Raw genomic sequence first — 22,299 nt, 5'->3', positions numbered from 1 at the left:
TCACACATTCAGCCTGTGTGAGTTTCACATTTGAAAATTCCTGCATAGTGTGAATTTTCCATCTTCCCCGTGTTTCATCTCAGCAGCACAAACACTCCATCTCTCCAACCGTTTCACGTTTGTGCGTTTAACATAAAAGGAAGATCAATATTGTTGTCATCTTAATGAAAGCTCTGACAGAAAAACTCTTCACACCCTGTTTCAATTAAAAGTTTGGGCTATTGTTTAAAGTAGACTTCGTCAAAGCTTTAGAGTATTATTTGGTTATTGTACCCAGAGTTGTGAGGGCAGTGGGAGGAAAATGGATGAAAAAGAATATAACGCTTCCTCATCAAACGCAGGAGAAAATACCTCCAGCCAAGAGCTGACTGAACGCTGTTTCATGTCATTTCTGTCACCGTGTCAAACATCAAGCCAGTCCTTTACGTCTGTTAGTCAAGGCTCTTTTGCCGTAAAGCTTTTGTTTTTTTTGTTTTTTTCTCCCCTCTCTCTCTCACCTACGCAACACTAACAACAACTACGGGTGTTTTTGCTCTGATGTCAAGTGGGAAGTTCTGCCGGCAGAGCGAAGACAGTATTAGCTACAGACCGACTAAATGAATCCAGCTTCTAAGTGCTGAAACATTGCAACGAACACAAATAAACACCATTCAAATCTCTCCTCAGACACAGGCAGATAACAATAAACACTGTTGCTGTCTCTCAAACAACTCCGGCAGTTACTTCACAACATCCAGCAGCATTTCTGTCCTATGATTTAAGGTTGGAAATTTACTTTCTCACTGACCAGATAATTTGGCTACTAAACTGTTTAAGCTATTGGCCACACAAGATTATCAAAATCACTGCTTAGATTTAAATGTATTTATTAAGTCTTATTCTGCATCATTAAATAGCTTTCAGTTTTAAAGGGCACCTATTAAACAAAATCCACTTTTAGAAGGTGTTTGGAGAGAATTGTGTGTACACAGCCATCTTAGAATGATAAAAATACATCCAGTCTTTTTTTTTTTTTTTTTTTTTTTTGAAATCTTCATAATTTCAAACCAGGCTCAAAACAACAAGCACTTTGGAGCCTGTCCGCAAAATGACATCATATATCGGTAGCCCCGCCCACCACTATTGACTGACAGGCACATACTACCATATCCTCAGCCATTTTGTCTGCGTGCGATTGGCTGTGTCGAAAGCAGTGTCCCGTCAGGAACACCCTTGCTCAGTTTCATGATCAGAAAACATTCAAGGATATTAGTGTTTCTGCTGTAAATGTCTGGCTTTTACAAAATTTATATAAGTCTATGCACAACTACGATTTGGTTTTACAAATGTTTGTAAGAGTTTATTTGTACATCTTTTTGTAAAGTTCACTGATATGTTTGTATACCTGTAAACAAAGTAAAGTAATTACATTATGCAAGTTGTCATGGATTACTTGACGAATAAAACAAAAACAGCAAGGTACGGAGTTTATCTTGTTTAATAACCATTTATACATTTATTGGATTTAACTAAGAAAATAAGAAAATAGGAAAATAATTAGATGTAAGATCATCTAACAGGCTACTGGAGGTATATTCTATTCATTTGCACTCACTAGGTGCGTATGCATGGAGCATTGTAATCGGTCCAAAATTCTGGCATGTAAATGCGTTAATCAGATTACTTTGCGTCTACTTCAAGCAGGACAATGTCACGCCAAAGTGGAGGGGCATTCGCGGGCTCTGCCTCCCTGTCCATCTGCTCCCCTCCTTGCTAAACATGATTTCGAAAGCGAAAGTGAAACCGGTAAAACAGCGCGCATAAGAAAGACTGCACGCTTTTATTCATTTTTTTTTTTTTTTAACAAATTTGGTAAGAAATCGTGTATTTGTTCCATTTAAGTACAGTAAAAATACCGGTCCTCTCACACTCGCTCATGTTGCTTCTACAGAGACGTCTAGGCTCTGCCCTCTTCTGGAGTTGGGCGGGACGTTGCAGCTCATTTTCATGTAAGGGAACACACCCCTGAAACAGCACTTTTTAGACCCGCCCCAAAAATGACACTTTTCAAAACGTTATAATAAACAATCTGTATAGACCAATTTACTGTTCGCAAACAGTGATGACGTTTTTTGTGGGCGGAGCCTATCTGGTTGCAGAAAATGACAGTTTTCAAGTGGCAGTCAATGGAAGCCACAGAATAAAAGAATAAGAAAGGCAAATTTGAGTTTATTTTTTTTAGAATTCTGACTTTATTCTCACAATTCCAAGATTATTTCTCATAGTTCTGATAAGAAAAATGAACTCGCCTTTCTCTCTTTTGAGTTTATATACCACACTTCTGACTTTTTTCCCCTCAGAATGGACAAACTCGCTATTGTTGAGTTAAATTGAGTTATTAAGTCCGAAATATGAGATATAAACTTGCGTTTGCAAGAAAAAAAGTCAGAATATGTGGAATAAAATAGGTTAATGTAAAATGTTATAGCTTTAAATAGTATTTCGTGCTGCAACTGTAGGGCTAATATAATATGTCCCCTTATAAACTGCATATGTGAATATTATGTAGACCTATTGTTTAAATCAAATTTACGCTTTAAGAGTAGAGTAATCATAGCAGCTTTCACCCATAGTCTGTCTGTTTAAACATCTGCGTTTAGCTTCAAATGGCCGTTTTGAAGACAGTATTCAAAAAAAAGGATTTGCATTCCGATTCTGACATCCAAGGGCCCAAAAATACATGTTCTCTCTCATTCACATTTCTCTCCACTTGTTACCAGTGTTTTTCTGCAACCACTATGCGCACGCAGCTGCAAGTGACGTAACTGTGACGTCAACTCGAAACTGGTCTATTGTATTTGGATCTGAAACTTCACAGGCACAATCATCAAAGCCAAAAGATTAATATTACATCTTGTAAAAAGGGGCATAACATGTGCCCTTTAACAAAGTCATTGCTTTTCTTATAAAGCAACATTTATTTTATTGTCATTTCCAATTATAAATCAGTCCAACATGACTGTTTATGCACAATGAATATTCATAAAGTGGTCAGCTGTTTCCTCACAAAAGTCAGCATACTGAATTCAGGATATTGATATCCATTGCAAGAGGCCTTGTATCCTAGACCTCCAATAGGCTATTTGAGAGACTTCAGTTCCGGATTTAAAGTAAGAAAGAAAATAGCACAAACAGAAACCGCAAAAGAACCCCTCAGAGAATAAAAAGCATGACAAAACAAAGAGTGTGAGAGACACAATGTCCAGTGTTTCATCTAGACTGAATGCTGACCAGCCTCGCTATCATCTTTATCTCAGGTGGCACCTAATTTCTGTCCATGTGGGGAGAGAACAACAGTTGTTCAGTCAGGAAATGGAGAGTCTCACAATCCATCTGAGATCCTCTGGTGGCCTGTGCCAGCAAAACCTGAGTCAGAGACAAGGCAGCCATTAAAAGCACTACAACAGCAGTCTTCTCATTAGCACCACACCGAGCTGAGGTAGCAGCCAGCTGCATACACAAATTACCAACTGGGTGAGAAGTGAGAAAAAAGGCATGGCAATACAATGACATCAGCTGCTGAGGCCATATTTTTTACCAAGGCCTGCAGTGTGGAGCTCACATAACATCAGGAAAAGGGGGATTTTAGACATGGCTAGTTACTGAACTCTAGTCTCAGCTCAACTGACTCATCCATATAGACCTGTCACACACTGCCTGATGCGGACCCTTACGAAAAACAAGTTTATTCAATGTGCTATTAGTATACTTCTTCTAAACTAAAAATAGGAAAGTATACTTTTTATGTACTTCTCAGAAATGGGCTTTTATGTACTTGACATTTAAGTATACTTGACTTACTTCTTGGAAAAACTTTGATATATATACTCGTGCTCCTAGAATCCGTGTTTTCATTCATAGGGGGTGCTACTACACATCTTCTGTACAGAATTTCCAAAAAAAACTGTCAAAAGTAAAGAAGAAACAGAAACAACAGATGCCCCCATACGTAATTTAGCACAATCATCAGACATAAAACGGCATAAAAACTGTGTAACGTTGTGGAATAAAATGTCGACCAGTGGACAGGTAATAATGTGCGTCAAGCTTTGGGGTGTTGATCGACTCCATCTATGTTTTAATTTATAGCATTTTGAATCCAGTTTATAGTCTTGTTTAGAGCTTTTCGTTCAAAATGTTGTTTATTTCTTTATTTTTTATTTATGAAACTTACCCACATTCAAGGGTTTAAAAGAATGCATGAAGATAGAATCAGATATTTTTGTTTACAAGCAGACACCCTGATCTTGTGATGCTTTGTACGTTCAGACATATTTATACAGCAAAATAAATACAAATTAACATGTAAATAAGGACACAGTAGTATACTTAAAGTATGATGTAAATTCCATTTAAAGAAAACTTCTTTTACTTGCAGTATAAAGCTACTAAACTAGTAGTTTACTGAGACTATACTTCAAAGTGTGCTAAAAATGCTATCAGTATACGTATACGTTCACTTTTAGTGTAGTTGCAGAACAAACTAAAACATTAATATAAACTAGTTGTGGACTCAAAGTGTACTAATGCTATACTTAAAGTATACTTACATGTATACTTTTATATACTAGAAGTGAGCCAATTTAGTCCCAAGGAGTATTGAAATAGTACACTTATAAGTATACTATTAGTACACTGATATTTGTACACTTACTGCGTGAAGTATACTTCAAATATACTTGAACTTTACTTAATAAAATAAACTTGAAGTATACTACTTTTTGCTAAGGGTACAGCGTAAAGAAGAACTAGGGAGTGTTTTCCAAAAGCATTATTAGCCAACAAGCTTTTAGTCACAGGTTCTGTCGCAACCAACGTAGTTTAAGGATTTTAACTAGCACTGACGAACAGCAAACCTGTGCAGTTGAAACTGCAGCTCTAGATTCATTAGTGTTGCATGTGGACTTAAATAGATCATCCTTAGGCCTGTGCCAGTTACAATATTCAACTCAATCTCACGGTGGTACGCAAATAGTACAGATTTGGAAATTATACCGAATGGGACAAGTATGTAAATGTCCCATACTTTTAGCCACACAATTTACAAAATATCATGAGGTACAGTATTCTGTTAGACTGTATATGAGCAATTCTTGTCCAGAATAAACTGAAAATTGCACCAAACTTTTTACCGACAGTCAAATGGCTTTTGGCTTCGTGAGGATACGAAGGCCCCTCTGGATACGTTTAGGTTCGCAGTGATTCTTGTTCACTGTTATTATTTGTTTAGAGGCATTGATGACTTCTCACTTTCTTCACATCCTTTTGTCAAAATGTTCACTTCTGAAACGACTTTCTGAAACTCTTTCTGGCAGACATCAACACTATCAGTTTTCTTCCCCCCTGTAATACAGAGACAATTTTTCCTCAGCAAATTTTGATTGAATATTTCACATTACGAGAGTAAAACGGCTAGCAAATGTCGTTTTAAATTGACTCTAACGGTAACACAAGAACCGTCCATCTTTTCGGCTTCAAGCGCAAAATGTACTTCATCTTACAAAAAGTGCCCTTCATAGAGAAAGGCCTATATGCAAACATGCAGAACTAGCATACGGCCTGCATGTGGCATCTGGGTAGGGAATTACACGGGTGAGAACACAAACAATCACGCTCTCATTGCTGAGCGGAAGCTGGGACTCTTTAGAAAGAGTAGAAGCGTAAAGGTTTCGGAGGAAACATTAGTGTTATCGGAGCTGAATGAGATGGATGCGCCGAAGCATGGAGATTTTATTTTCCATTTACTCCCCCACAGAGCGTCAACAATGACCTGAAAATTTATGAAAAACATTTCGGCACACAATGACGACGAGCAGCGGCCTCTGGGGGGGGAGCGTATCGCGATGAGCTGCGGTGCAGGAAATTGAGAAGAAAGACTGCTTATTTATCAACAGGCCATGGTTCTTTATCAACACAAAAAATGGAGGAAACAATACAAACCAGACAGAAGGTTGGACAGATGGGAACACGGATATAAAACTTGTCTGAGATACTCCAAATAAAGCCGTCGCTTAAAAGTCATCTCTACCGGCGCACCTGCTCGACTGGGCAAGGAAAATTCCACACAAATACAGAGGAAGGAAGACTCCAGCCTCTCATCCACACACACACACTCTTAAGCCCTGGATGAATTTTCAGTGCAAACACACAGACTATTTCTGTTCATGTCAGCATTCCCAAGCATTTTCTTGCTTCAGAGTTTAAATTCATCATAGCTGATGGTTCTCCTCTGCCAGGACCAGGACAGCTAAGGAGCAACGAAAATATTTAGCTAAATTCTAGAACAAAAGGAGATAAAAGGGTATTTAAAAATGGCAAACATCTAAAATGTTTCTTCTAGACGAGATCAAATGCAGAGCAAAGACCCAGTAACCTCATGTATAACACATCACATAAATGTCTCGACCAAGATATGAAAGTCTGCAATCACGAATCAGGAAACAAGTCTGCAATCAGGAATAAGTATGAACGCCTGTGGTAGATTCTTACGTAAAAGCACTGATGCGAAATGTTTTTATTACTCGTATTATTATTACTAAAATTAAAGTGCAAAATAAACTTTCAATGAGGGAAAAAAGCGCACAAAGTATTGACCAAAAACACTACAGAAAAAGATATTTGATATATTTATTAACTAACCTCCAGTACAACCCTCTCACCCAACAAACAAACCAGGTGCAGAGAAACTCACCTCAAATTAACTAACACCCATCCAGAATCAGACCTCTGGTTAAAAATCAGCAAGATAAGACTAATCACTTGAGAAAAATATAAACATGTAACCAGTCTTACCATCTCATGGTTTTCCTTTTACATTGTTCTGCCTTTCCATTGATTAAAACCCTTCTGAATGAATGGTCTAGAATTGTTTACTGTAGTTAATCAAGATAACAAGTATTGCATGTTTGGTATCTACAAATTGCAATTTTAATTTCCTGAATATTAATTTACACTATATTTAGCTCATGTTGCTATAATTTTGTTTTAGCTCATTTGTTTGTTATTTTTTTAGGTTATAAGAACCATGTGGTTTTTTCTGCATCATCCTCTAAAGTTTCATATGCAGATCTCTTTGCTAGAAGATGACTGTAAAGTTTCCCTCCGAAAGCACAATTTCTTATTGTCTCACTCACCTCCTGAGGGTGTGATACCTTCATGCTTTAAAAGATCACTGTCGACGAACACGGCGAATACACTTCTTCAGGGAGAGATTCTTCTTCTTGAAGAATTAGAAGTTAGGAAGATGATGTTGAGCTAGAAGTCTTCAAAGGACCCCTAAGTTTGCGTCAGGCTGAGGCCTTGTCTTTTCACTCATCAAAGACCTTCTGCATCAAACCCGCTTCTCTCTCGTCAACAAAACTTCCGCGGAGATCATGAGCATCAGGAGTCGCTTTCAAACGGCCGAGAGAGTGATATTCAGCTGTAGTCTATAGACGTTCTCATTAAACGGTTGCCTGACGAGTGATGGCAGGATGTCTAAGACTTTTATTAATCATAATTAATTAATAGCTAGTTCCCTGTTGGGCTAAATAAAAAAATCAATATATTTTTAAAGCTGTGTATGTGTTAATACATAAATGAAAATGAAAAATCTGACAGTAGGCCTGACATTTAATCTTGAACGGCTAAAATTACTTGTTTTATCCCCAGTAACTGAAAAACAAAAATCTGTTCAATAGAAGCATCAGTGTCAGTACTGGAATCAGTGATACTGGCCTTTAAAATATGCCATTAACGTCTGTCTTTACGTTGCTTCCATATTAGTCTGGTTTGGAGGGTCATTGAAAATATTTCTGAATATATATTTCAATATTTTGAGTCGAGATTAATTATTATCATTATTATTATTTATTATTTTCTTTTTTTTGCATTTATTGACAACCCTAGTGCAAGCACTCTTACTTGCCTTACTTTTATCTGTATGATCAAAAATGAATTAGTATTTTTAGTTCTTTTCGCGGTCATCAAGAAATAACGCAACCAACCGCAACAGTGCGGTCTTCGACCCCAGAGGTTTAAAAAATAATAATGCTGAAAGACAAATATCAGTCCCGTTTCTGAGTCTGAGGTCAGACCTTGAGTTGTTGGGTTCCAAGCGGACCTAACGTCAATAACTGACTTATTTAGGTGGCTAACTGAATTGTGCAAATCAGGTAACAGTGGAAATAAGCACAGAAAATCTGCTGGATGCAACTGGAAGTGCAGTTCTCCATGTTGTGGCTGGTTGCGAGTGGTCGATTGTGACGGATACAGCAGAGCACCACAGTCTGGCATTCTTACAACCACTGTGATTTAGGCAACTAATTCGCTCTTTACAATCCATAACTCCTAACTTAATCTAGTTAAGATGGATTGTAGGCGGTCCGTGATCATGCAGTTCTTCTGTGCTGAACTTGTTGTAATTGGCTTCATTTTTAATTTTAATGAGAAAAATAAAAATAAAAAAATAATGAATCTTGTGAAATATAACAGATCATGCTGTGATGGACTGGCCATCAATCCAAGAGGTTTCCCTGCCTTTGAACCAAGACGTCAGGACAGGCTCCAACATCCCCACACTCTTCTTATGACAAGACAGATGGAAAATGTCCTCTGAAAATAGGTGAGGCTTCATTTTAATGAGAGGCAATTCATAATAACAAATTCTTCTAATAGCCACTTGAAAGTTTCATGAAAAACTACAGGCATTGGATGGAAACAAACATAAATTAGACATCTCAGACAGATGGTGCTTCTATTCTGCTCGAGAGAAGGAAAGATGTCACATTGTGGCGTTCCCACCCGCTGGCTCCCTGTGCCAAACACCCCCCACGTTCATCTCTTCTAACTCTGAGCTCCAACCAACTGCTTCATTTCCATCTAGGTGGTAACAGCACGTAATGATTCCTCGATTTAACCACTGTCATTGTCAGAGTGATGCCTGTAGATCCGAGAATGGCAAGTTTACCGACTCCCAGCAGTGACGACTGATTTCTGTACACGGAGTCTGTCGCATTCAAATCGGTCTGGAGGGTCAATATGGGCCTGTTTACACCTGGTCACTTCATGTGTTTACTCTGATCAGATAGCTATCCGATCGTGAAAAGACCAGGTGTAAATGCCTTCTAAACACTTTCGAGATGCATTTAAATCCAATCGTTCAAACCACTTCAGGAGGTGGTCTGGGCTACAACTGGACAAGTGTAAATGCATCTGGTTGTTGAAACCGCAAATGCAAGTTTTACTCCTCCCAAAATATTAAAATAAATGTGTGAGAGTGATTTATAGGCTATATGGCATATTATAGCATCGCTGCGGATGAGTAGCTGAGTATCTCTTCAGCAAGCCGACACGCAAACTGCCACAAATGAACCTGAAGGTAAGTCACGGACGCTCAACACACAATCATCTTCATTTAAACTAGTGAGACTAACCAGTCTTTCCAGTGCTGATGCTGCGCTCTCTCCCGTTGCGGTCTTTGATCTTGAAACTAGCTGATGATAAATAAAATAGCATAAAATGCAGTTCATATCTGTTGCTTTCGTTGACGTGAACTACTTTAAATTTGCATTTAGCGCTAGAGTTGAAGATGGGATTCACATCTATTTTGTGTAGTAGAAATGTTTTAACAAATCAGATCGATATCCGTTAGCGAAAACGCATGAAGCGACCAGGTGTAAGTAGGCCCTATGAAAACTAAACGTCAATGGACTTAGAATGTAGAATGTAATAGTAATTCTACTATTTACTGTAAACTGAGTGAACTTGACATAAAGAGCTTTATTACCTGTGCATTTTGGTGCATTAACACACAAAAAAAAGCATTTGATCAGAAGGAGTTACTGAGTACATATGTGGTGCTATGTAGTATTTAGATTTAAGTTACATGCAAGTAATTAAAATGTAATTACACTGCCGGCCTTGCCCGTGTCAACTTTGCACACTTTTTTGTTCTTTGGTTTTGCTTTAACGTTTTGACCACTCAAATGCTTATTTTTTAATGTAAATGCATAGTGATACACCTAATTGGGACAAAAAAAATGTAAGCATTCGACTGACAAGTTCAATTAAAGATGAATTTCTTTCTAAATATTGAACCACCATTTACAATTTAGTCTCAGATATTTAGATCCTCCTGTTACCGTAAAGTCTGATTTTCATTTCATTTGACCTATTTAAAAGTGTAAACGGCAGAGCGAACAAACTTTTCAGTCGCCGGCCAACGCGTGTTCAGCCAAGACTCCTATCCCGACACGGATCTGTCCAGCTCTCTGCCCTCCAGTAGGATTTGTTTGCTATCTCAACCGTGAAAACCCAGGGAGAATAATTATCAGTCCACCCGACTGTAAACAGTCCTGCTTACAGCAAACTCGAGAGCCAACGCAACATACAGCGATATGGCTCAAATAACAGATCTGCTGGAGAGCTGCCACAGAAATACAGCACCTCCTTCAGGGTTTCTATGGTTTGCTCAGATGAGATGAAGCATCTCTGGTGCACCGACTTGAAGCCTTAATTATCAAAGCGATATTTCCAACCATAGATCAGCCAATGCCATTTGGACGCCTGAAATTGATCAGTCTAAAGGGACAATGCACTTATTTCAGTCCAGCTGAATTTGTTAGTACAAACTTTCTCACATTGCATATCAAAGAAGCTTTATGAACAATAGTCCAGCGAGCCAAAAGCAACAATGGAATGAGAAACAAACAAAAACAGTGAAGAAGAACTACAGTAAGACTCGGGGGGCTGACTATAATTTTGATAAGTAGCGTTTTGCTTCAATTGGTACAACTCATTTAACATAAATAAAACAACACTTATGTGCCAAACTAAACATAAACCTACATCAAAACAGATTTTCAGTGGAAAAACAAAATATTAAATCAAAACTAAAAATTATCACATAAAATAATTTTACTTAAAACTAAATGAGCTACAGAAACAAATCAAAATGCTCAAAGTAATTCATTGAGTAAGGGAAATTAAACCTCACAATTTAAACCTAACCCTAAACTTGCAGATGCAAATTAGTTAAAATGATTTAACCTTTAATAGTGTTTAGAACTTACTATTTCTTTTGAGTTCAAAGTACTATTAAGTTCTACTAACATCTTAGCTACTACGTCTTAAAGTTTATTAACTTAAAATGAAGAAACTGATTAGCTCATTTTAGTTTCACCCTCATTTTAGGGTTTACTGTGTTTTAACCCTTTAACTGTCCCACCCATTTTTGAACACAAACGTGAAAATGCACTATTCAACTATTCAAACTTAAATGTTTATAATTCATGAATGAAAACATTTTGTAATATGATTTTAATGTACATTTTCAAAGGTAATCCAATGTCTGATTTTAAAATGGTTTTCAAAGGATGAATTTTGAGATTTTAAGTTTTCAACTAATATATAATTTCTTATGACATCTAAAGTGTGATAAAGAAAAAGGCAACAAAGAAAGTCTTTTTGTGACAAAGGTCAGAACTCCTGTTATGATGTAGATTTTTGAGGTGCACTTGTCATAAATGGATCTCTTTCATTCTCCTACATAATTTGTAACACAAAACAGTGGTAAAATATCCATTTAGGAGTCTTAGATCTTTCTCATGATATATAGTTTGTCATGATTAGATTAGGATTTATTTGTAATACGGTGAGGTAAATGTAGGCGTCCCGTGTATGGGATGGTGATGGGGGTTAATATCATTCATATTATAATAAAAATAAAGAAAAAAATAATACGTAGCTACTATAAATGCAACAAGTGTGACAAAGTCAGATCCCATTAATCAAGAAAAGATCCTCGTCGCAACACGTCAATCGCAAACAGTGAATAGCAAGACTTAACACCGATTTATACAAAATCAAACTGTTGTACTGTTGTACCATTACTTTTGTACGAGAGATAACAAACGGGAGTGCAAGAGACGTGATTATTGAAACAGAACTAAGCTCAATCATCTCCCTCATCCTCTTATCTTCTATCCTTTCCGTGTCAATTCTCAGCTGATCTCGCAAATGGAAATGCACCGTGCGTACCGAGATCCAAACATCTGAGCCTTTCACGGATCTCCAAGAGCATCTGCACGCTCTACTGAACTTAGAGAATGGGCAGCGAGCTTGTCAACTGCAAAGGTCTTTTCTCGATGCTCCTCACAAAACGACCTCAACAGCAGGTAATTATGATGCTCCAGCAGAGAGCTAATGTAATGATCAGCCCGATCCATTTCAGCTCTATTTTATCATCGCACCTCCACAGACACGGCTTCTAATTCCTATTATTATTCTTATCAAAGTTCTTCAAGGACAAGGAGAGTAATGCCCACCCTGCTTTCACTTGTGATTAAAGCATTATGTGTTTGCAGCTGCAGGTTTGCCACTTGAGTTTGTCTGAGAACGCATGGGAACATTAAAGATGTGCAAAGACAATCTTAGATTGAATAAACTATCCAGGCAGAATCTCGAACACAATCTAACATCACATATATAGTGTTGGCAGTGAACAGAGAAAAACTCCCAAATACACCAAATGCAACCAAAGCAGAATATCAGATTTCACATCACGACCGACTCCGGACAAGCGTTTGGGGACTGAATAAATGAGCAGTATCTCCGCATCCTTACCTTCTGCCGGATCTCCTCCTCCATCTTGACCGGTGAGCCCAGTTCAGCGACCTGTTTGACCCCTTCGCTGGCATAGCCTCCATACTCCCACAGGATATAGTTCTTCGAATGGGACGCTCCGATGAGGGCCGACCAGTGATTGGCTCTCCCTGTGAAGGTACATCATTTCTAAGAATGATACATGATCGGATTTTTAAACAGTTAATTAGTAAATATATGTTTTGCGTGACATCTCTGGCTATTGTGTTGCATATCACACCATAACTGTTTCTTTCAGTTGTATCAAATGTGCACGTATAACGTACTTCAAATCTTAAAGGTATATATACATAAAAAAAGGTCATAAATGGAATAAAAGACCACTTAAGTATGCTTAAAGAGAGTACACTTTCATTACATGGCACACTTCTTAAAAAAAATGGAACGTCAAAAATACAATTTTACTTTAAACTACTTGAAATCATTTAACATGTTTTAAATTACTTTAAATCATTGTTTTAATAACCCTTTGTCATGCTTTAAACAATTACTCTTATTTTGATGTTACCAACAAACTAAAGCACACATAAAGTAGGGGATTGTAATGAGAAAGGCCCACTGAAGGAGAGTTGTGAATGAATCCAAGTGCAGATTTATTAAGCAAAGTAAAATCCAAAAATACAAACAATGACTTGACTTGATATGAACAAACTTGGCATAAACAGACTAGACTTGAAACAGACTTGAAACACTCACCGACAGCAGATTACAACATCAATACACAACAAGGGTCAGTGGCTGCATGAGGGCTACACACTGCCCTCCAAAAGTTTGGAAACACCCTAGAAAAGTGTGGTTTTGAACAATATTGGCATGAATGCTTTTTAATTTGTGATCATTTTGCCCTGATAAGGGACAACACAAACATATTTTATTACATAAACAGTTTATACATAGAAAAAACTTAAATTTTCGATTGATCAAAATATCCAGCATTAGCAGCGATTACAGCTCTGCATAATCTGGGCCTGAATTCATTGTGTTCTAAACTTAACTGTCAATCAATTGTTGAAGCTATTAAGGTGTGCTGACCCAAAAACCTTTTAAAAACCTGGGCCAAGTTTAAACCAGTAACCAGACATCACAGCTGACAAAGGGGCATGTCTGACTTTGACATCTATATATTGTCAAAATGAAAATTATTATTGCTGCTCTTCAATGATAATGTCAACTTACTTTAAGTATTTGCACCAAAAAATGATAAGGATATCATCCAAAACCACACTTTGCCAGGGGTGTTTCATTTGGAGGGCAGTATATATATATCAAATGATGAGGGTCACATGACAAGAACCAACCAATGGGAACCAGACACATGACTAAGACAACCAATGAGAACATGACACAAAGAACAAGGGAACCAATAGCAGGAATAGATGAGGGCAAGGGAATAACATGACTAGACAAGGACCATGGCAAAACTTCAAAATAAAAGACATGAAAACAAGAACAACAAACAAAACCCAAACCCCACGTTACAGCTATATACATTTTTGTAATTTTAACAATAGTATGTTATTCAAGATTACATTTAAAGCTTATATATTATAAATATATGAATAAATGACAAGTATATTTAATGTTGTCAGGATATTCTAAAGTACAACCATATTTCAAGGACATGCAATTATGAAATTACACATAAAGATGCACTTAATTCCTTAATTTAAACTATAATATTTTCATTTGCATCACTTTACATTTAAGTATGGTGTTTTTCCATAATAAGTACACTCTTTAAAACTATGCTAACATGTATTTCTTCTCAAGGGGCTGCATTTGATCTTACCTTCATGTGCTATCGGAATGATCGTAAATTGGATGTGAATAGCCTCTCAAGTTGTACTTACTACTGAGAAACTCTAATTTAAGCAAATTCTAGGTTAACTCTAGAGATCAATTTGATACCCGAGCTTCTGCGTTAGATGGGCCATAAACTTTAACTATGGTGGAGGTGACGACGATTGCTTCTGTCAATGCTATTCTTTATTAGTTTTTTTTTCCACAACTACATCACTTTGTCTTTTCACTAAAGTAGTGCATATTTATAGGCTATATGTGAACAATCACTGAAGAATATTCCAGAAATTCCAGACTCGCCAGCAAGTTATCTAGCGCAGTGAATGTTTATGGTTTATGGTATATTGCAGCATAATCATACATTGCTAGACAGCTCCTCACCCGAATTTGTGTTCACTGTAAACTAATTTCCAATCTAGCGAGCAAGGGAGCTCATTGAGATCTGCCCAACGTCCAGAAGTTATGTTTGAAAAATGCACCATGTTCTTGCATCCTGTTTCAGCTTGTCCTAATGCAGCATCTGGCTAGAATAACACACGCCAGAGTAATGTGGGTTTGAATTTAGCTTGCATCATTTCCCAGTCATGCTCCCTCCTCTCCTCCTCATCATTTCCTGTCCTATCTCCACTATCGCTCCTAACAAAACTGCCAGAAAGGACAAAAACAATGTATTGCAATTTCAGGAACATGCAGCTGCAGAAATATTAATCCCAAATTTTCTCCATATGAATAATTTATGTACAAAGCACTCCCTGAATCTCATGGGATAGGGTTCACATCACTCATTTGCAATGAACTCAGTCAAGCACTGGCACAGCGGAGGCTGCAGTCAAAATGTGATTCTAGTCACAGAGGGAGCGTTCCTAATTGATCTGTACTATATCAATTTTACAATATTCCATAAATGTAATATTCATATAATTTTATATTACGCACTTACAGAAGAAATCACAAATAGTTTTAATTTAATAAAATCTTGTGGTATGAAATTATTCACAAATGACTGTATAAACAAGTATTTGTTGAGAAAAAAATCTGAGTGAATTAAATTAATCAAGTTAACAAAACATTTGACAGAAAATTGCAGGATGAAAAAGTCCAATAAAAAATATGTCATTAAAGTGCTGCGCTACAGTAATCATACAATCTTGCATCTTGCATTTTTCATAACCTACAATCATGAGAAGAATAACCCTGCTTTTTCTGACGGGAGGAAGCGTCGCTCCGTTGTGCCGGAGCAGTGTGGCGCTTTAGAGGATCTTTGTGTAACTACTCCATGATGCCTTCCACAAATGTCATATAAATGGTTTCCACCTCCCACAAAATGGGGTTCTCCCGCAGGGGCCGGCCAAAAAACACTGAAATAGCTCTATCCAGGGCTTTTTTGGAGTGCGTGTCCTCAATTTGTCCCCTTAGCCCAGCCCTTCAATGGCAAGTTCAACCTTACCACAAACAAATTCTGCACTTCACAGAAATGTTGTATTCGATTACGGAGCTGTTATGCAGGAGAAATGACAGACAGTTCTTTTCTGAACGGCTGAAAAAAGAGTTTCACAAATGACACATCCTATCGATAAAAAAGTTAAGAAATGACTTCACACTTGTCTTTCAACTTCATAATGTTCTGCTCTAACAATAAAGTCACCTTGTAGGAAAATCTCTACCCTGAGGTATTAAGTTCCAGATCTCCCAGTCTGGGCCTTTAAAGCCCTCAATCTAATTTCTGCTCACCAACTTAAGATATTCCACAGGCATGACAGAGTGTTCGCACTGGCTCTGTGAAGAACTGCTTAGCACATCGTCTCTGTGCCGCTAATCCGCTCGATCCGTCAGACCTGTATCAAATCTCACTGATGCGCTCTGATGTTCCAATGCTTATTTTCATGTGTCCTGCCAAACACGCTATCTCTCCATTTCTCCTCTTTATCTGCTTCAAAAATATGTATATTTATTTTCCTGGGGGGGAAATGTCCTTGATCTACTGGGCTGACAAGTTGCTCTGAAATGAAGCTTTATGAAGTGTAATACTTTCTTAAATTGATTGTGTAAAGACACAATTACACCATTGATTAGTAATTCCCACGGGAATGTAAAGACAGCGGGGCAAACAGCGACATTCACAGACTCTCAGTTGATAATTATTTTATGTTTTGGTGAATTAGTGGCAAATTCATATGAATTAGTACAATTTCATTCACACACTTTCATACAGTCTGCTTTCGCCCTATTGGTGGTTAGGTTTAGGCATTATTAGCTTATTGTTTGCATATTATTAACATGCATATTACTAGCATACTGGCTATTTATTAGTACTTATAAAGCACATATTAATGCTTTATTCTGCATGATCATATTTTAGATCCCTTACCTAAACTTAACAACTACCTTACTAACTATTAATAAGCAGCAAATTAGGAGTTTATTCAAAAATAGTTAAAAGTAAAAGTAAATAGTTAGTATTTCATGAGACCTGTTTGGTGACAACAAACCTGTGTCTTATTCACTAAAGACTTTCTAATCACTGTCTTTCTTTTGCATGCAAACATGCTTTATTTCTATGCAGATTATGTGTATATGAAGAAAGTACTTTATTTACAAAGACAGCATTGCGATATTATCAGAATTACCTGATTTGCAACAATTAATTAGCGCTGCTATCCAAGCGAGGGTCATTCAGGATCATCAGCGCTGCTTTCCCAAGAAAAGTGTATCAAAGCCCCTTACTTTAAGCACTGAACCCTCAAGGATCATTTCACCTATAAGCATTTTTGTTCCCCCTCATTTGAGCGACAAAGTCAAGAATATGACTGATGGATGTGTCTCAATCATTCAATGAAAGTGGCATGGGAATAAATTTTAATGTGCTTTTGGCTGTGATTAATTAAAGTCGCTTTGTTGATCAAGTCTTTCATGCACATACATCAAAATGAAACGATAACGACTGCATAGATTCCAGATGTCCACAGCAGCGTGTTTGTGTGTTTTCCATTACACAAATGCTGTAGGATACATGTAATTATACTGGCACATGGAAATGATAATCATAAATCCCATGTGTTTATCTACTGTACGAGTGTGTGTGTGTGTGTCTGTTTACTCGTATGTCTTTCACTGTTTCCTAAGCCCATAAATTAGGGCACCACGCTTTCTTTATCAGGTTCATCTAGCTCCCAGAGTACATTCTAATCAGAGTATTGATCTGAGCTGCAGAAGCTCAAGTGGAGAGTGACTCTAATCCCCAGGCTTAATTTACTCCCAATGAGACACTCTCAAGGTTACCCACACAAAACCGACCACAAAAGACAAGAAGAGAGGACAGGTGCTAGGAGAAAATCATGAGGAAATAATTGCGTATTTCACATCTAAACTAATGTTTCTTGAAAATGTTCAACACTCCGACAGATATATTGTGAGCATAAAGTAGATAGAGCATAAAGATGTTGTAAACCACTAGCGCTGCACACCGCTGCAGTCCAGGGTGCTTTCGAGGGGCCATTGCTGTGCAGCTGCTAAGATGTTCTGAGTGTTTGTAGCACAATGTTATGTGGTTACTAGTAGGGGTGTGTGACATGTAGGCTATATTACGATAATATCGTAATTTTTTTTTTTAATGATATGTGATGTGACATTATGGAGTATATCACAAAAACCACACCCAGAGTGTGCACGCATACACTGGCCTACATGATGTAGGTTAGACTACTGCATGAGCACAATTACATTTCACAATTTCACTGCATGATTTAGTCTATTAAAATGCATTTTGAGTTAATATCACACGAAGAGTGACGATTGCACGACTGCAAATGTGATATTGATATTATGGACAGCTCAAAAACCAAGAAGTAATATTAAGTGACTTACATTTTAAACACAACAGTTCCTGTTTTGTTGTAACTCATTCGAAAACAGTTTCAAACAAAGCCACAACTTTAAGTTTTGTTACTGAATCAATCAGCGTTTGAACAAATCAGCTGAATGAATGACTCAACGACTCACCCATGAACCTATTTTTTAGGTTTATACTTAAAGTGCATTTTCTCTTTTTTTCTCAAATTATTTTTAATGATCAGTACTCAACATTTTTCTAAAACTTCAAGACATTAATTAGGCATTTGTAACTGCAGGTTAACTGCATTCATATCCTGCATTAAACAGTCTGTGTGAATTCATCTAAATGCCACTTGACATGCAGATTCTGTGCCACCTCTGCACTGCACAACACAAATTTTGTTGATACTGATTTCATTTCTTTGGTAACAGCCCTGTAGTGTCTTACAATTTGAATTTATTGATTACATTTAAGAATTGGACACAAAAGATGATGCATACATTTAATTAGGTTAGAAAAAAATGGGCTTTTAAAGATAAAAATGCCCATAAAAGGTAAAAATCAATTTAAACTTATTGGAAAAGTTTCTTTCTGCAACTGCACAGAACAAGAAGAATATGAAAGGCTTTGGGAGTCTGCTGTCCACAGCAGTCTTAAACCTGTCAAACTACCAGCACAATAACCCTCTCAGCAAAATATTGTCTAATTATCGTTATTGAGACACATTTTTTGTCATTATCGCACACCCCTAGTTACTAGGGTGTTCTGGGTATTGCCTACTGATCAGCAGGACTATGTGATTGTTCAGCTTGAAAACATTCATATCCCACTTGCAGTAGAATTTAACCAAAGCTTTAGCAACTAGAAGCCCCACACTGCACTGTACAAAGTAGTGACAATGAGAAAAACAGTGCAAACGGAAAGAGAAAGGGTGATCTGTGTTACGACATTTCTTTATATGAAGCCCAGACTCTATTCAAGCCACAAAAATAGTAAATTATTACTGAAAAAAATGTCAGTACACAATATTCTAGGTAGTCTTTATGTACCCCAGTGGTGTAGTGGTGCCTGGAGAAGTGAGTATACTCTTAATTTATTTAAAGGAGAAGTCCACTTCCAAAACAAAAGATTCACATATAATGTACTCACCCCCTTCTCATCCAAGATGTTCATGTCATTCTTTCTTCAGTCGTAAAGAAATTATGTTTTTTGAGGAAAACATTTCAGGATTTTTCTCCATATAATGGACTGATATGGAGCCCAGAGTTTGAACTTCCAAAATGCAGTTTAAATGCAGCTTCAAACGATCACATATGCCGTTGTAAACGATCCCAGCCAAGGAAGAAGGGTCTTATCTAGCAAAACGACTGGTTATTTTCATAAAAATAATACAATTTAAATACTTTTTAATCTCAAACACTCATCTTGTGTTTCTCTCCCTGAACTCTGTGTATTCTGGTTCAAGACAGTTAGTGTATGTCAAAAAACTCCAATCGTATTTTCTCCCTCAACTTCAAAAATCATTTCAGAATCATCCTACATCGCTGCAGAAGAACAGACACAGTGTTTACAAAGTGAACATGCAAAGAAGATCAAACACCCTTAACAAAAAAGGTAAAACAGTGATATAGGACGATTTTGAAGTTGAGGGAGAACATGAGATGGGAGTTTTTCCACATACACTAACTGACATGAACCAGAACAAAAACAGTCCAGGCAGAGAAAGACAAGATGAGGGTTTGAGATTAAAAAGTATTTAAATTGTATTAAGACCCTTCTTCCTCGGCTGGGATCGTTTACAACCGCATTTGTGATTGTTTGAAGCCGCATTTAAACTACATTTTGGAAGTTCAAACTCGGGGCACCATATCAGTCCATTATATGGAGAAAAATGTTGAAATGTTTTCCTCAAAAAACATAATTTCTTTACGACTGAAGAAAGAAAGACATGAACATCTTGGATGACAAGGGGGTGACTACATTATATGTGAATCTTTTGTTGTGAAAGTGGACTTCTCCTTTAAGGCATTGTTTTCATTATAATGTACTCATTCAAATTACTAATCAATAATTAAATATTATTTTACCACTCTGCGCGCCTCCCCTGACATGCTCTCACGGCATTTCTGTCACTGTCAGCATCCTCTGACTGGGGCATAAGACAAAGCAGGCATGGGCGCAATCATATTTTAAAAGAAGCCGGCACTACGGTCCTGACCGCAACAGTGTCTTTACTGGGTGCTTTTAGGGAATATTTGCATTTATTCACATGATTGGATTAGCTATTCATGTGATGGACTGTGATGATTTGGCTTCGATTTTTGCAAGACACCATTGAATGATGCGTATCAGAGTGGATTTAGAAGTGGGTAAACGCAAAGCCGACTGCTAAAGAAACTATACATTCATATACCCTGCACTACACCACTGATGTACCCTACCATTTGGAAGATATATATATATGGGGGGCAGTCATGGCTTAATGGTTAGAGAGTCAGACTTGTAACCCAAAGGTCAGGATTGTAGGTGGGGGAGCAAATGACCAGCACTCTCCTCCACCCTCAATACCAGACCCTTGAGCAAGGCACTAAACCCCCAACTGATCCCCAGGCACCGCAGCATTGGCTGCCCACCGCTCTATACATGCTCTATACACCAGATGCAAGCTGGTTGTGAAAACTTGTGAATAGATAAACTACTTGTAAGTCACAAATAAAACATGGAAAAATGTCAAATCCACATTTAAATAAAAGCTCTCCAACCCCTATGATTTGAGGCATCTTTCATGTTTTGCAGCAAAGTTGAAACGGCTTACTTCTCACTGCCTCTGCACAGTAAACTGGGATAGGAGAAACTATTTTAACATCGAAAAAATTACACACTTCACATGTCATTGAGGACATGGTGTCTTACTTGGGTAGTCTTTTGGGTGCAATTTCTCTGACCAGTTCCCGTAGAAGGTGACTCTGTATTTGGCAGTTCCACAGGCACAGCAGTCCAGCAGGGGTTTGTCTGTGCTCTCTCCATACAGTGATTCTAAAGGACAAGGGAGGACAGCTGCATTATTACAAATATTTGTATCCATATTTTAATATTCTATCTATCACACTTACTCAAACATATAACCTTTGATGATTCACTACATCATACAATGTCAACCAAGTAAAGTTTTAAGACATGCAAGATGTCAGCAATAAGAACATCTTTGCTAGAACCTTCCAGGCAGATGTGCTGAAGATAAACTCTCCAGGAGCAGGACTAAACACCTGTGGGAGATGGTAATCAACCCAGACCAGCATTTTTGCCAAAATGGATTGCTGTAACAATCAAGACTGTGAAACAACCAAACCTCAGATGAGAACAGGTACATGAGGAGCCAAATTGGGGAAGAGAAAGAAAGGAAGAAGAAAGAGCACCACACACTGAAATAACATCTCACAGAAGCGCTGCCTGTAATGTGCCAAACCCTCTAGCTGGGAAAAATAAAAGACTCACCTTTCTCACACATCCGCTTTGTGAGTGAGCCCTCGTCCTGGAATGAGATGATCTTCCTCTGAACAATACTAGCTCTGCAAATATAAAGAAACGAGAAAATGAGAAAATGAAGGGGAATCAGAAGAGAAAGAAGAGAAAAGAGAAGAGAAGAGAAGAGAAGAGAAGAGAAAAGAGTAACTTGCAAATCAACACTTTGAAAAGGCACCAATCATGAACCCCCATGGAGTGACTGTAATCCCAAAAAAGAGGCGTGTGCCGGATAAATGGCACATAAATGGGAGCTGTGGCCTGGATATCACAAACCATCATATATTCATGTGTTTCTACTGGAGCTAAAAAAGCAAAAGCCACATTTCTAACCGAAACCCCAGTTTCTGTATTAGAAGCAGATGATTATACTGTAACACTGTTCTGACATCTGTTTTGATATACAACATACTGTAAATGTGGGCCTGAACATGGGACTGAACGTGGGCCATTGCCTGCTCTCC

The 22,299-nt window shown here is 37.6% G+C and overlaps 1 protein-coding gene across 1 annotated transcript in view; it reads right to left on the bottom strand.

The window, feature by feature from the left end:
• spon1a (spondin 1a) overlaps positions 1 to 22,299 on the bottom strand; it is a 119,902-nt gene that overhangs the window by 72,276 nt on the left and 25,327 nt on the right. The window contains exons 4-6 of the mRNA XM_051134817.1: positions 21,809 to 21,882; positions 21,227 to 21,349; positions 12,643 to 12,791 (exon numbers count right to left, since the gene is read on the bottom strand). Coding sequence (XP_050990774.1) covers positions 12,643 to 12,791; positions 21,227 to 21,349; positions 21,809 to 21,882 — 346 coding nt within the window. The remainder of the gene's footprint in view (positions 1 to 12,642; positions 12,792 to 21,226; positions 21,350 to 21,808; positions 21,883 to 22,299) is intronic.

Source organism: Labeo rohita, chromosome 18 (assembly GCF_022985175.1).
Source record: "Labeo rohita strain BAU-BD-2019 chromosome 18, IGBB_LRoh.1.0, whole genome shotgun sequence".
Lineage (NCBI taxonomy): Eukaryota > Metazoa > Chordata > Actinopteri > Cypriniformes > Cyprinidae > Labeo > Labeo rohita.
Note: the sequence above shows the minus strand (reverse complement) of the source record. Positions and strands in the feature narration are given on the sequence as shown.